Below are 17,039 nucleotides of genomic sequence, written 5' to 3' on the forward strand. Positions count from 1 at the left end.
AGGGGGAAGCAGGCTCCCTGCTGAGCAGAGAGCCCGATGCGGGGCTTGATCCCAGGATCCTGAGACCATGACCTGAGCTGAAGGCAGAGGCTTAACCCACTGAGCCACGCAGGCACCCCATAGGGTACCAGTTTTGAAAACTGACGCACCAACCACTACATGACAGCCTTCAGGGCTGAGGCAGCGGAGCGCGGGCGCAACAAGCAAGGACTCCCGGGGCTGCACCCGCTCTGGAGTGCGGCCTTGGGCAAGTGACTTAACCCCACGGCTCATCTGCTTCCCGTAAAGTGGGAGTGTGAAAATCGGATCATCTCAACAGGGCTGGTATGAGATTTAAAGGGGGTTAACTGCATAAAGGGTCTGACACACGGTAAGTACCCACTAAACGTTAGCTATTTTTATCTCTCACAAAACACCGAGCTAAAGCTCCTTCTGACATCGTTCAGCATTTTAGAGGCTCGGCGTTATGGAGGAGGAGTAGGGCATCGAGCTGTTTTTTCCCCCGCCTGTGCCCTAGCCCAGTAATTCTGAGAGCTGCAGTCCTGAAGCTTTAGGTCAAGGGTTCTCCAGTCGTGCTGCGGGAAATGCAGCCGTGGTCTGCTTGGATTTGTCCTCATGATGACTAAGGGGCCTCGTTCCTTCAACTCCCAGCCTGCCTGAGCTCACCTGCAAACTCTCCCTGTGCAGTCAGCCCTCCGAGCACTGTGATGAAGTTAGCTGTACCCCGGCACAGGTAAGTGTTGCTGCTAAGCCCCTATCCGCCCGGCCCGCCGACGAGTTTCTCCCGTGTTACTTCCCACTGACAGCACCGACGCACCTCCAGTACAAGGCCATCTGTATGGAAGGGAGCAGCGAGCATAATGAGGACAGAGATGACTCAGACGCATGCCACAAAGCTGCAGAGAGGGCAGTCCTGGAGGTCAAGCCAAGAAAAAAGTTAATTTACACTGTTCTGCCTAGCAAAGCTAAAATCCTCTGGGTCCTTCACCAGGAGTCCTCATTTTCAGGCTCCCAGGTTAAAAAAAAAAAAAAAAGAAGGAGGAGGAAGAATTAACCATTTAGAATTTTGTAAGTATAATTATCGAAATAATCTAGTAAGTGATAACACCATAATACTTTACAGTTCCCTTAATTTTGAAAGGAAGAAACAATGTAAAGTAATATTTAAAGAAAAACAGTTGAATTAAACATCTCTAAAAAAAATATAACAGGGGCGCCTGGGTGGCTCAGTGGGTTAAAGCCTCTGCCTTCGGCTCAGGTCATGATCCCAGGGTCCTGGGATCGAGCCCCGCATCGGGCTCTCTGCTCGGCAGGGAGCCTGCTTCCCCCTCTCTCTCTGCCTGCCTCTCTGCCTCTTGTAATCTCTATCTGACTTATGATCTCTGTCTGTGAAATAAATAAAATAAATTAAAAAAAAATAACAAAACAAAACCACATTTAACTCTTGCCATCACTTCAGGCAGAGCTTTAATGTATAGGAGAATCACCAGAGGAACCTGTTAAAAGGCCAATTCTGATTTCATAGGTCTGGGGTGGGATCTGAAAATCTGCATTTCCGCAAACTTCGTGGCCATATAGATACAACAGATAACTACTGGTCTGTGGGTCACACTTAAGAGTAGCAAGAATTTAAGGTACTGTAGGTGTCAAAAGACCTATTCCCAGTTTCCCAGCTTATCAATGCAAAGCCTCCTCCAACTGGTGTTAGAAGCAGCAGCGTGTTCTAACAGCTGGAAGGAACAAAGTGAGCCGAGCCTACCAACTGCTTCTTAACAATAAAGGAGCAAAGAGAGGAGCTGGAGAAGAGGAAGGAGCTTCAAGGGGGAAGCAATTAAAAAAAAAAAAAAGTTCTCTGCAGCCTCTCTTTTCAGCTTCCATTTGGTTTCCCCAAAGAAAAAATGAAAAATGTACACCTGTGTCACCAGTACGGTTATCTCCTGGTTTCCAACTCAGAGAATTTAATCCAAGATTCCTCTGGCTCTTCTTCCCTGAAATCAACTTACACAGAACGGTTATTTCTAATAAATAATTGAAGATTCCAATCATTTGTACAATCTTCTTTCAAAGGAAAAACATGTATCTTCTTTAACAGTGTGGCTGTTTTCCCCTTTGTAACATTTTACAATGAATTTGAGCAGAAGCCTTCATTGAGAAGGGGACATGTGAGTAAAAACCTCAAGGAAATGAAAAGGCGTGCCGTGCGGAGGTCTGCGAGTGAAGCATTTCAGGAAGAGGGAACGGTAAGTAAAGTCCCTGGGACTGAAAGAGCCAGGAGTCCAGTGTGGTTAGAGAAGACGGGGTGGGGAAATGTCCATGGAAATGAGGTCGTGGAGATGATGGAGGGGAACACACAGATCACAAAGGGCCCTTGGCTTTTATATTAACTGACTCCTGCTGTCTTGCAGGGAGCGAGGTGGGGGGGAGGCCCGCTGTGAGTGGAGTAACACATTCCAGCGTTTAGCAGGATTAGACTGGCTGCTGAGCTAAAAACAGACTGTAGGCTCTACACAAATATATACAAAGAATGATAATGCCCGGGTCTTCCATGCTGAGTGCTTCCCAGCATTCCCTCGGAGTTCCCTAGATGATGTGGCCATGCAATAGCACTGTCACCGCATTTGAGGGAAAACCAAGAACTGGGTTATTGGATATGTCATACACGTGAAGCCTTAATGCCCAACTTCTTGTATGACTCAGCTCCACTATCACTCAACATTCAGCCCCTAGTTCTAAATATTGATTAGAGCATTTGAAATTTCATACACCAAGAAAGAAACATAGGGTCCACCCTTCCTAATGGTGTTGTGCGAATTGATGGTATGATAACCTACAAAAATCTAAAATTTGCTCATTTCTCCAAAGTCTAAGAACACTCCAAGATTTTCTTAATATGGAAATGTATTTCATAAAAGTTATCCTTTAAAAGTATTATCACTCACAAACAAATACATAAATAAAAGTGTTATTACTCTGACCCAGTAATTTCACTTCTGAAATGGTATCCTATGCAACTAATCCTAAACAGGAAAACAGTTTTAATCACAAGGTATTCACCATATTTTATTTATAATCGCAATAAACTGGAAGCAATGTAAATGTTCAGCAACAGTTAAATAACTAAATATATTGATAGTGTAATATATAAAATACTAAATACATTATAATGATAATGTACTATACATAGATAATAATAAACATTAAGGATATTATAATGATTATAGTAGATATATATATATATATATTCTCTAGCTAGAATATTATGCAGCCATTAAAAACGATGTCACAAGATGTGCATACTATGGTTACAACTTGTTAAATACACACACATAGAAGAAGACAGCATTATGCAGGCAGGAAAAAAAACTGCAGTAAACATATCAAAATATTAATCGATTTATATCTTCCAATTTTTATAAGTGACCGTGCATTTTGCTTAAATTTTAAAAATTAAATTAATGGGACTTCTTCACTCCCATCTTTTTATTTCCAATATGGATCTCATATGATATCACCCCTACACATATGCATCAGCCTAGAATATATTAATAAGAACAGTAAACATTATCAAGCACCATGGTACCAGGCACTGTGTTACATGTGGGATCCAGGTTACTGGATTTAATCCTCACAGCAGTCCACGAAGACGCTACTCAAGAGGTGAGTGAGTAACTGGGGCCGTCGGAGAGCCAAGGACAGCACCCGGCCCTGAATCCAGCTCTTGGGCGAGGAAGTCTGTACCCTTCCGCACAGCACTATACCGCCTCCCCAGAGCAGTGTAGAAGTAGTTAATAAATAATAGACCTTCCATCAGAATTCCTGAGCAGTATGCCCAAGAACGGCCAACTGAGAACCGTGCCAACTGTGGCGCCCTCCTTGGGTCTGCCTCCTTTGCTCTTCATCCCGCCTTGTCCTTTACTCCTTTCTTATTTCTCTCCCACAATTCCCTACCTCTATCATAAACCTTCCAGCAGCATCCTGGGCACTGCTTAGCTTCAACAGTAAAACTCAAATAAAATCAACTGCTGCCCTAAAGTTTTCTAGAAACCAGAAGTTACACACCTGGAAGCCACATGCCACATTTGGCCACAGATGTATTTTGCTTAGATCTCGGTATTTTGAAAAACTTAAATGAGTCACCAACACTTAAAAATTAGGATGAATTCACATAAGAAGGCTAATTTTAAGTTCCTCTTGATAATTAAATGATTTGATAACAGGAGGTCCAACAGGGCATCGATCTTCAGATGCTGATTCTCCAGTTTGCCACAGTCTCCACTAGCCCCTGTTGTCTTATACCTGATTCTTTTCAACTCTCTTCACTTTTATGGAACCTGCCACCTCACCCCCAAAGCACCAAGTTTGTAAGTGGTGGCATAAAGGCCCCTGGAGACGTAAGCACATGCCATTTTTACTTTCTGCTAAATTCTGCAAACTCTTCTTCTGAATGATGCCAACAGCTAAATGGCCTATTGTTGAATGCAAACCACAGGGAAAGCAGCAACAGCAATCCTGCAAAATCCAAGCCAACGCAGGTCCAAGAACACTTTCTACTGCAAGCTCACTGGATCAACTCAGCCTTAGATTTCGTCAACTCAAATATTCCTTTGGGATTAGCCAGAACAAAGTCTTGACAAGGTCCTAGATCTAAAATGAGAAAATTGTCTAGTAAGTTTAGTAATAACAGTGAACCAGTTACTAAGTACTCATTTTTTTTTTTTTTAAGTTTCAGCTTTGGTAGGTTCCTGATATTATGAATTTTACATGCAAAGATAATTGCAGTATCTATCTTCTTTTATTCTCTAAGTAGCCATTCAAAATCCATATTTTTACGGTAATGTAAATCCATTAGGAGAGAACTAGAAAGTGCACTGACGAATCAATCTTGTGCTGGAAGAAATACAGACTAAATGACCTTCTCCATCTCTAATTTCTGATATGTAGTCTATTGCACACAACCTGAACTATGAAAATATCCTCTCACCATTCCAGAAGAGACATAATACGACATAAAGTAAAGCACTAGAGACCCAAACGTCCCACTTGGAACTAAATCCATGTCTCATAAACTTCTGTTCATGCCGTGGGTATGGGAAAACTGAGAAATGGTGCTGCGTGTTCTTTGGGGCGGGAGGGGGCATGTTATATTTCATCTATCATTCACTCTTTCAATATTTTAGTTTTTCTTTTGAATTTCAAACAACACTAAAGAACATTTTTAAATAAGGAAAACGAATACCCACAAAGTGATTAATAACCTGCAAGGTAATTAATTCATAGTTTTTAAAGATTCACTGATAACTCGAACAAAGCTACCACCGGGTATCTATTTTGTGAGAGAAGCTATTATGCTGAAAATATACAATGTGATTTATGACTTACAAAAGCAGTCTGCCCCTGATAATAACAATGTTCACTGAAGGTTGAAGGGAGAAATAAGAGGTTTTGCTTCTTAGGAACGAAAAGTCAAAAGCATCTGACAACTATCATAAAAAATAGACCCAGCAAAGTTTCTCTATTGCAAAAGAACTATTTCCTAAAAGCCTGTCCAGGAACAGAATAAGTTCAAGAAAGAAGTTCCATTTAATCCCATAGCAAAAGAAATCGAGAACCATATTTCATTAAAATTGAAAAGCTGGCTAAAAAGCAGCTTCTTCCAAAATCCTGCCTGCCTTCCTATAAACACAGTATGAAACATCTCTAAAAATACAGAACATTTACTCTGTTTTACAATTTTATTGCTTTAATTTTTCCTAGTTTTATTTTTTAAGTAATTCATTCTAACTTCCCCTCCCCCGCCACCACTTAAAGCTCTACCAACCTAAGTCTCATCTGTGCAACTGAAGAGTTAATTTAATTCTTTTAGAGACATTCAGATGATCAGAGTCGAGATACGCCATGTTAAGTAAGTATTTCAACAAAAAGAAACAGTCTAAAAGATTACCTTTTCAGTTATAGGAAGACACTGATTTTATATCCGGCATTTTCACTGATTTCTTTCTTTTTTTGGTTATACATTATTGCAGTTTTTAACTAAAAATTTACCAAAAATACACATATATTTATATATATATTTATCAAACAAACCTGACCGCTCCAAGCACAGTACAGATTGCACAATAAGCTCCAATTGTGGTTGATCATACAGTCGAAAATCCTGAACTGGGCCATGGCTGCCTAGAGCACACTCTGCATGTCCTCTCTGACTCAGCTCCTGTCAGCACCGTAGCGGTTACCAGAGCTCTGCAGTGATGGGAGCCGCAAATCCGAGCTTCCCCTCCCTTTCCTGTCTAAGCAGCAATAACTCACTGGCAGAACTACATCATCCTCCTAAACACTGGTACATTTAAATTATGCGATCATGAAGGGAAGACTTTCCACAAAAGCCTTATTCTATATTTACTATCATCTGAGTTTTAAAAAGATGATGGCTCTCTCCTCCTTTCTGGAAACCAGGGGCTGGCGTTTATAGGTCCATGAAGACACAACTTGGGAAGGTGGTACAATAAATCAGTGTTGGCCGCAGCCCATGAAAAACCAGCTCCCGACGCAAAGCTGGGGCAGCAACCATGCCCCTCGGACTGCGTTCAGTCCGAAGGGTATCCCTGAATCCTTTCTTCATCTCTCAGTGCATCTCACGGCTAACAACTTCATAAAGTCCCTCGTCTTGGGTATCTTCTACCACTCTCTTGCAACTCATTCATTTGTAAAATGGAGAAAACACCTGTCCTCATGGGGGTTTTAGTATGAAATAAAATAACATCTGTAACATGCTTAAAACAGTGTCTAACAGGGGCACCTGGGTGGCTCCATGGGTTAAGCATCTGCCTTTGGCTCAGGTCATGATCTTAGGGTCCTGGGATCAAGCCCTGCATGGGACTCCCCGCTCAGTGGGGAGTCCGCCTGGCCCTCTGCCCCTCTCCCCCACTCGTGTTCACTCTCTCTCAGATAAATAAATAAAATCTTTTAAAAAAGAAAAAAAAAACAGTGTCTAATGAACACCTGGTAAGTAACGATTATTAATATTCTTAAGATGGGCTTCCCTTCCTGTCCACATCAGAATTCTACCTCTCATTTCTTATGCTGTCCCAAGATGATGTCATCCTCCAGACCCATGATTTTATAATTATGAATTATTTCCAAACCTTTCTTTGGCCCCACCCTTTCTCCCAAACTCCAAATCTGCACATCTAAACTCTTGGTAAGATCCCTTACACCCGGCTGAACTCACCTTCCCCCTGAGCACCCGCACCTGCTCAGCGGCCCCTCCTCTGCCGAGCAGCAGCACAACTCAGCCCCTTAGTCACCAAAACAGAAACCAGTCAGCTTAGACTCCCTCCTCCTTACCTCTCACATCGGTCACCAAATCCTGTCTTCCAAAATGAAAATGTGGAGTGAGCCCATGGCTTTTCCAGTCCCACTGTCACTGCCTAAATTCAGACCTTCATCAACTGTCTCCCGGACTACCCCAAGGGCCTCTAGCTGGTCTCCCAAACACCCTGCCTCACTCCTTTCTGGAATCTCACCTCCCGAGGTCTACCAAAAGAATCTCTGAAACTACAGACTAATCCTGTGACTACCCCGCCTAAATCCCTTCCTTGCCCCTTTCTGCCTGCGGCAGTGTTGCCCAAATAATGTTCCTACTTGTTCTATACGATACAGAGTATGAAAGAGTCGAGTGAACAAAAAGTTTTTCAATGCGAAATAAGTTTGGGGAAAGCCGGGCTAAACAAAAAACAAATTTGCAGGACTGCGCAGCGTCTGAGCATGACGATGAGATTCAACGGCTCCCGGAACGCTTGTTTTTAACCAGTTCTTTGAAACCTTTAGCTTGTTCTCCTTCCTCTAGCTTCCCCTTAATTGCTGGTAGTCCCTAAGGTTCTGACCTTGGCCCTCTCCTCTCCTCTCTCTCATGAGCTCATCTATTCCCCAAACCATAATTACAGTAGACATTGGCTTAACGGACCTCTGCCTCAGTGACCTACCAGACAAACCAAAATTCTCAATTCCTGTTACAGAACACTGGCGAAGCCCATGGCAAGCTCAACTCTTCTATGTTTGGGAAGACAGTCTCTAACCACTTGTTTCTGCTCCCACCAAATGAGACCCACACTTGACACACCAGCTTATTTTTGCAAACATCTTTATGTCGGTTTTATTTGTGTTCCTGTTATTATGTAGCTTAGATGATATACAGACCGATGACACAGGAGGAAAAATGAGAGATGGTGTTTCTGTGAAAACCTGAATGCCTTGAAAAGATCCAATAAAGGCCACTCCTCGTGTCTATATTTTTTCCTTCCTTGGTCTGATAAGTTTTTCTCCAGTAAGACACTGGAAATTCTCCCTAGCCGCCTCCACTCAGCATAACCAGACAGTGAGGTTGCTCCCTCTGCCAGAAGATTCTTCTTTTTACCTAGCTAACTCCTACTTGACTTCGCTCAACACCATCTTCCCAGGAAGACTTGCCCTGATCCCTGCACTAGGTGAAGTCTGGCTGCTCTGTTTTCATAGCTCCCTGCTCTTCTCCTACAACAATATTCATTGCATGAATTGCACTAAAATTATGTGTTCACTTCTTGACTTTCTCTTTATTCATGTATATCCATGGAAGCGGAGACCAGACCATTTCTGTACTTTCTCACTGGTATATCTTCATGTTTGGCACTTAGCAGGTACTTAATAAATATTTTTTGAATGAGTCAATAAGTGTGGAAGGACAACTCTAAGCATATTAGGAATCTCTGGGACTAGAAATATCACATGGGAATCATTTTAAGTTAATCAGATTAACTTTTGTCCTGGGAACCAAAGGGTCATCATTATTATCAATTGTGAGCAAAAACGCAATTTGCGTCCTTCCTCAATGATCCTATTAAGCTGTTGGAGCAGGCAGGATTCTAGCAAAATCCCCAAAAACCTACACTGACACCATCTATTCTATCCCCACCTTGAGATTCTGAAAAATTCTGGGAGAGGGGAAGGAAAGGTTTCAGGCATCTGGTGTTCAGAAGCTCCCAGGTGAGTGACAGACCTTACTAGTTAAGAACCACTGCCCAGATGCACATAACAAAAATAAATAAATAAATAAATAAGACCCAGAGGCTCAAGGCCCAACTATAATCAAGTTTTTATAAATCATTCCTGTAATCAAGTTTTTCATAAATCATTCCTAAACACAGTGTATAATAATAATAACATCGTAGCGGTCCTAATTTCCTGGTTTTGATAACCGTCCTATGGTTACTTAAGATGTACGTTAAAGAAATTTGGGTGAAGAATATAAGACAGCTCTATTTTATATTGCAACTTTTCTGTGGGTCTAAAGCTATTTCAAAATCCAAGAGTTCATATAAAAAGGACCATAAACAACAGCAACCCAGGAGCAAGGAACATCCCTAACATCCACACGTGATCTCGAACTAATCATTCGCCACTACAAGAGAAATGGCTGAGTCTAGGTCCTGGGCAGGAAATGTACACAATAAAGATGAACTAGAACAACCCATTCTACAGTAAGGACAAAAGACAATCAAGTTCATGTTTAAAGGACTCAGCTGAAAACCTGAAGAGGCTACCACTGGTCAAAAATGGGACAACTGGAGCTGCTCTAAGATTCGAAACCTCTGGCGTACGTTTGCATCTACCAGCTAAGATACCAGAAGGGTAAGTACATAATACATATATACACATATATGTATACATATATAATACATATACACATATATGTATACATATATAATACATATACACACACACATATATACATATATAAGTACATAAATACATATATACACACACAGGCCTCTGAAAGGAGGTGGAAATCCTTTCCCAACATAGAGTTTATACTCCTAAAAAATCAGTTAATACCCATGTATAATCCCATATTGACACTTCTGAAATTCAAACATTCCTGAAAATCAAAACATTTTTTTGTAACTCATTCATGGCGAAACCTGTCCTGTTCTGAGCTGACACAAAGCTCTAAGCTTTGATTTATTCCCCAGAGGATAAATATTCATACATTTTCAGCAGAGCTAGGTGATGTCCCAGAACTGGCATTATCTTACATTTCTAAAATCTGAAGACTTCTGAATTCTGAAAAACCCAAGAATTTTGGATACTAGATTACAAATCTGCACAAACAGCACTGGAAATAAGGATAACGAGACAACAGGAATCCTAAAGGAAAAAAGAACAGGGAAGAACACAGAAAGCAAGACCATCGATCCTGCACTGGAAATATCTTTTTCACATCAGGTCACTAAGGTCAGAGAAAGTTTTACAAGCAGGTAAAACAGCCAAATTTTGAAGGAAGTGTGGGATTTACATGAATGACAAGACATGAGAAAGGCATTTCAGGCAAAATGGACATGAGCAGACATGAAAACACTTCAGACTTCACAAATATTTAAGGGACAATGGATGTGCCATCTGCTTTGAGTCAATTTTCCAGGTCGGACAGTAAGACATTATGTGGAAGAAGTGTATGTACTCTAAATCCTGTCACAGTCATTCAGGTTTAAGTGAACTTTTTCTTCGGAAAAACATTTCTTTTTACTCTCTGATACAGAGTGGCTGTCAGGATTAAATGAGGTACACAGAAATTTTAAGGTACTTAAGGTACTTAATAAGGGTTCAGTGTTCTCTGGAAAGTTATCTAAAATTGACTTATCTCACTGTATGTTTCCGGGAAACAAACATTACAGCCGAGCACTTACCAAAAGGATATTAAGATTAACTAAAAGGCTAGTAAAAGTCAACAGTATAAATATCTAAAGTGCAACAGGAATAAAGAATATTAAAAGACTGACACTCAAAACTGGAGACAAATAAATATTGCATGCTAGAAAGCAAAGGGCTACAAATTAATTTTTTCTCTGATTTACATATTTTTAGGCAAAAACAAGTATAAACTATATGGCTCTTTAACAATCATATCACCCTCCGCACAGACTTAATTACTCTTTTTTTTTTTAATTTTTTTTTGTACTTGTCTTAATTACTATTTTATTTCCAGCTATTAGGAATCTATTCTGATGGTCTATATTTTTGCTCTAAAACCAAAAAATCCAATTAGGTCTGAGACCCCCTGGCAAACAAAGTCTTCTAGAAATATTCACAGTTAATCTAATAGAAACAAATTCACTCTTTCCTGACCTTGCCTGTTAATATTATCTGGAAAAAAGCAAAACCACCACCGTAAAAAACATGCAATGGGAAAAGTCTCTTCAACAAATGGTGCTGGGAAAACTGGACAGCTACCCTCGAAAGAGTGAAACTGAACCACTTTCTTAAACCACACACAGAAATAAACTCAAAATGAATTAAAGACCTAAATGTGAGACCTGAAACCATAAAAATCCTTCAAGGGAGCACAGGTAGTAATTTCCCTGACATTGGCCATAACAAAGTTTTTCTAGAAAAGTCTCAAGAGAAATAAAAGCAAAACTATGGATACCTGGGTGGCTCAGTTGGTTAAGCAACTGACTCTTAGTTTCAGCTCAGGTCATGACCTTGTGGTCATGGAATCAAGCCCCTTGGCAAGGTCCACGCTCAGTGCAATCTGCTTTGGATTCTCTCTCCCTCTGCTCTTCCCCTCATCTGTGCTCACTCTCTCTCTCTCTTTAATTAATTAATCAATTAATTAATTTTTAAAAATGATGGAGATTGAAGAGTACACTTTTCATGATGAGCACTGAGTAATGTTAAAAAAAAAAAAAAGAAAACAACGACGACAAAACAACAGTAACAAAGTTGAAGACTCACACTCCCCACTTTCAAAACTTACTACAAAACTACAGTAATCAAAACAGTGTGCTACTGGCACCCTATGGTATAGTACAAGACCTGTGGACCAACAGAATAGATGAGGGAGCCCAGAAATAAATTCTCACATATGTGGTCAATTGATTTTCAAATGCCAGGACCAATCAATGGGGAAAGGATAGTTTTTCAAACAAATGGTGCTGAGAAAACCAGATACCCACAAGAATGAAATCAGACCTTACCATATACTATATAGAAGAGCTGGCCCAAAATGAATCAAAGATCTACATTTAAGAACTAAGACTATAAAACTCTTCATTACACTGTGGAAAAATCTTCATAACCTTGGATTTGGCAACCATTTCTTACTTCTGATGTCAAAAGCACAGGCAGCAAAAGAGAAAGAAAAACTGGGTTTCATAAAACTTAAAAGTTTATGCAGTAAAGGACATTATCAAGGAAGTGCAAAGAAAACACGCAAAAGGGGAGAAAATACTTGTAAATCATGTATCTGATAAAGGGCTGATATCCAGAATATATAAAGAATGCCTACAAATTAACAACAACAAAAAAAAAACAATTTAAAGATGGGCAAAGGCCTAGAAAAGACATTTTGTAAACAAGAGAAATGGCCAACAAGCACATGAAAAGATGTTCATCATCAGTCATTATGGAAATGCAAACCGAAAACCACAACGAGGTAATACTTCACTCATACACCAGCTGGCTGTAATTTTTAAAAACTGATTTTTAAATGGAAAATAAGAAATACTGGTGAGGATGTAGAGAAACTGAAGTGCTCATACACTGCTAGTAGGCATAGAAAATAGTAAGCCCCTGTGGAAAACAGTTGGGCGGTTCCCCAAAATATTAAACATAGAATTACCGTATGATCCAGCAATTCCACGTCTGAGCATATAATTGAAAGGGTTAAAAATGGGAACTCAAACAGAAACTTAGACACAATATTTCTAGCAGCATTATTCCCTTTAGTCAAGGCGAAAACAACCCAAGTGTACATCAACAGATGAATGGGTAAGAAACTATAGTACATACATACAAAAGAATATTACTCAGCCATAAAAAGGAATAGAGTTCTGATACATTCTATAACAGGTGAACCTTGAAAACTTCACGCTAAGTGAAACAGGCCAGGCAAATAGGGCAATTATTGTATGATTCCACTTATACCAGTTATCTAGTACAGGCAAATGCATATGAAAAGTAGAATAAGGGGGCGCCTGGGTGGCTCAGTGGGTTGAGCTGCTGCCTTCCGCTCGGTCTTGATCTCAGGGTCCTGGGATCGAGTCCCGCATCGGGCTCTCTGCTCGGCAGGGAGCCTGCTTCCCTCTCTCTCTCTCTGCCTGACACTCTGCCTACTTGTGATCTCTCTCTGCCAAATAAATAAATAAAATCTTTTAAAAAAGAAAAGTAGAATAAGGGGTGCCTGGGTGGCTCAGTCGTTAAGCGTCTGCCTTCAGCTCAGGTCACGATCCCGGGGCTCTGGGATGGAGCCCCGAGTCCCATTCCCTGCTCAGCAGGAGGCCTGCTTCTCCCTCTCCCACTCCCCCTTCTTGTGTTCCCTCTCTCGCTGTGTGTTTCTCTCTCAAATAAATAAATAAAATCTTAAAAAAAAAAAAGTAGAATAGAGACTACTAGGGGTTAGGGGGATGGGGAGGAAGTTATAACTCATTGAGTAAAATGTTTCTATTTGGAATGATGAAAATGTTCTGGAAACAGACAGTGATGATCATTACACAATACTGTGAATGTACTTAGTACACTTAATTGCACATTAAAAATGGTTAAAATGGTAAGTTTTATCTTATGTGTATTTTACCACAATAAAAAAAAGTTAATCACGAATTTCTGAACCAATAAAAAATATAATTATTTGTCATAGCTAAGGGAAATGTTACAACATGGGCTTTTACCTACACAAAAATCTAATACTATAGTAATTAAGTATAGTACCTTCATAAGCAAATGAATCAACTACCTTTTTTTTTTTTAACAAACTGTATTCAGAGAAGTTTACTTATTAGGTAGGCTTCCAAAAGAAATCAAAGGTTTAGATAAAATTAAATTGCCTAATATTTGTATTGCAGTCTCATTAAACCCAAGATGTATCAACGTTTTGTAACTTAAAATCTATAGGAAATGTAATTTTTCAATTATTTTTCATATTCAATTATTTGTAAGTTTTCAGAGTTACCTACAATGAAGGAAAACAAATTAAAACTTTTCTCTATTGAGAAACACAACTTAAGAATTTTGCCAAACTACTTAGGAGGGTAAGAGAAGTCCAAAGATATGATCCAACATGATATGATATTAGAACTTTAAGAAGTCAACTTTCTGAAAGGTACAGCAACTCTCTCCCTGACTGTTCTCGAAAAGAGCTTTGAAATTAGATCTTAGAAATCACAGAAACTAAAAGTATCTTGAATTCCTTCTTTCTAAAAAATAGAGTGGGAGGGGGCACATGGGTGGCTCAGTTGGTTAAGTGTTTGCCTTTGGCTCAGGTCATGATCCCTGGATACTGGGATCAAGCCCGGAATGGGAGCTCTGCTCAGCCAGAGTCAGTTTCCCCCCTCCCTCTGCCCCTGCCCTCTGCTTGTGTGCTCTCTCTCTCAAATAAATAAATAAAATCTTTAAATATATATATGTATGTATGTGTGTGTGTGTGTGTGTGTGTGTGTGTGTATATATATATATATATATATATATGGTTGAAGAATTTGAGAGTCAGAGAAGACAGAACTAATATTCCAGTAGTGAGCAAGGTGTTTAATGTCTTAGCCATTATTTTTAGTTTTGTCAATTTTTTTTTAAGATTTTATTTATTTATTTGACAGACAGAGATCACAAGTAGGCAGGGAGAGAGAGGGGAGGAAGCAAGCTCCCCACTGAGCAGGGAACCCAATGTGGGGCTCGATCCCAGGACCCTGAGTTCATGACCCGAGCCGAAGGCAGAGGCTTAACCCACTGAGCCACCCAGGCACCCCTTTAGTTTTGTCTATTAACTTCTCATTGTATTTTTTTCCCCTTTAAAAAAATATGGATCACTTCACAAATATGTGTCATCTTTGAGCAGGGGCCATGCTAATCTTCTCTGTGTTGTTCCAATTTAGTATATGGGCTACTCAAGTCAGCAGTGTTTTGTATTAGTAATTGTTATTTTCCAAATATTTTAATTGAAGCATAAATACACACAATATTTAACACTTATAAAGCACAGCTCTTTTTTTAAATTTTTTTTAAATTTTTTTTTTTTAAGATTTTGTTTATTTATTCGACAGAGATCACAAGTAGGCAGAGTGGCAGGCAGAGAGAGAGGGGGAAGCAGGCTCCCTGCTGAGCAGAGAGCCCGATGTGGGGCTTGATCCCAGGACCCTGAGATCATGACCTGAGCTGAAGGCAGAGGCTTAACCCTCTGAGCCACCCAGGTGCCCCTAAAGCACAGCTCTTAAGTATACAGTTCAGGATATGTTACACATGCCTGTATCTAAGTAATTCACCCCAACCTCAAAAGACAGATCATTTCCATTACCCCTACGAAGTTTCCTAGTCATTCTGGAAGTCTCCTCCTTTACCCCCAACGGGCAATATTCATCCATCTTGCTACTTATTATACTGATACTGACATTCACCCATATTGCTGCAGGTACACACAGTCTTCTGCTTTTCATTGCCAAAAAGTATTCCACAGTAGGAATATGTGAAAATCTGTTTTCCTATTAATAGACATTGAGTTGTTTCTGGTTTGGAGCCATCATGAATAAGGCTGTTATGAACATTCCTGAGCAAGTCTTTTGTGTGAACATGTGTTTTACTTCCCTTAGGGGTAATTATGTAGGAATGAAAATGCTAGATCATGAAGTAGGTATATGGTGAACTTTTTAAGAAAATGCCAAAACGTTTTTTAAAATATTGTACCATTTTACACTCCCATCAGGAATGTATCGGAGGTCCAGCTGCCGCTCTACGCCCTTACCAAAATGTGGTGTCATCAAATTGGTTCTTTCAAATAAATTTTAATGACGTTTCATGTATACACAAGAAAGTCCACTCCTTTAAAATGTATAGTTCAGTGAATTCAGGCCACTCCTTTAAAATGTTTAGTTCAGTGAATTCAGAACCACAGCCACCATACCATCAAGAACACTTTCATCTCCCCAACTCCCTTAATGCTTCCTTCAGCCAAAGCCCTCCCAGCTCCAGGCAACCACTGATCTGCTCTCACTGTAGATTAGTCTACTCAGCTCCAAAATTTTTATGGAAAGTAGAACCATGTACTCTTCCAACTCTGGCTTCTTTTCTCTTAGCATTTTGAGATTTATTCGTGGTGCTGAGCATATCAACAGTACGTTCTTTTTAAATTTCTGAATAGTATTCCATTACAAGGATATACCATAATTTGTGTTGATGGATTTGGGGTGGTTTCAAATTTGGGAATACTATGAATAAAGCTGTTATGAACCTTCATGTACAAGTCTTTTGTGGACATTGTTTTTAATCCCCTTGAGTAAATACCTAGGAGTGGGCCACATGATACATGTGTGCTTTACTTCTGAAAACTGCCAAAATATTGTGCTAAGTGTCTATGTCACTTTACATCCCTCTCAGCAATGTTTGAGGTTCAGTTGCCCCACATAACCCAATAACCCTTTGTATTTTTAATCTTCTTAATTTTAGCTATTCTAGTGGGAATACAGTGGTAGCTCACTATAGTTTTAATTTGCATTTTTTTCAATAGCTCATGCTATTGAACATCTTTTCATGCACTGATACACAATTCATGTATCTTCTTTTACGTAGTTCAACTTTTGCCCATTTTAAAAACTGTGTTGTCTGGAAGCAGGTCCTCAATCAGATACATCTTTTAAAAATATTTCTCCCCATCTGTGGCTTTACTTTTCATTTTCTTAATGGTGTTTTTCAAAGAGCACGAGTTTTAATTTTGATGAAATCCAATTTATTGTTTTGTTTTTTCTGGTTAGTGCTTTTTGTGTCCTGTCCCAGAACTCTCTGTTTACCCCCAAAGTCATATATATATTGTTCCTGACTAGAAGTTTTACTGCCTTAGCTTTTACATGTACGTCAGTGATCTAATTGGGGTTAACTTTTCTGTGTGATGTAAGGTAAAGATAAAGGTTCATTTTTGTCCATATGAATATCTACTTGTTTGCACACCATTCAAAAATCACCCCACTGAATTCAGATGATCATGTTTACATGGGTCTCCCAACTCTCCACTGCCTTCCATTTTT

The 17,039-nt window shown here is 39.7% G+C and overlaps 1 protein-coding gene across 3 annotated transcripts in view; it reads right to left on the bottom strand.

Moving 5' to 3' along the window:
* ARHGAP21 (Rho GTPase activating protein 21) overlaps window positions 1-17,039 on the bottom strand; it is a gene marked incomplete at its 5' end in the record, with an annotated part of 131,899 nt that overhangs the window by 98,766 nt on the left and 16,094 nt on the right. Inside the window, one exon of one of the 3 annotated variants that reach the window (XM_080810706.1) lies at window positions 6,085-6,168. The exons of the other annotated variants lie outside the window; for them this stretch is intronic. Within the exon in view, the coding sequence (XP_080666832.1) occupies window positions 6,085-6,168 (84 nt within the window). Of the gene's footprint in view, window positions 1-6,084; window positions 6,169-17,039 lie in introns of those variants that run through there. 3 annotated transcript variants of the gene reach the window in all.

The sequence above is a fragment of the Martes martes genome (assembly GCF_963455335.1).
Source record: "Martes martes genome assembly, chromosome: 8".
In the NCBI taxonomy this organism is placed as follows: Eukaryota; Metazoa; Chordata; class Mammalia; order Carnivora; family Mustelidae; genus Martes; species Martes martes.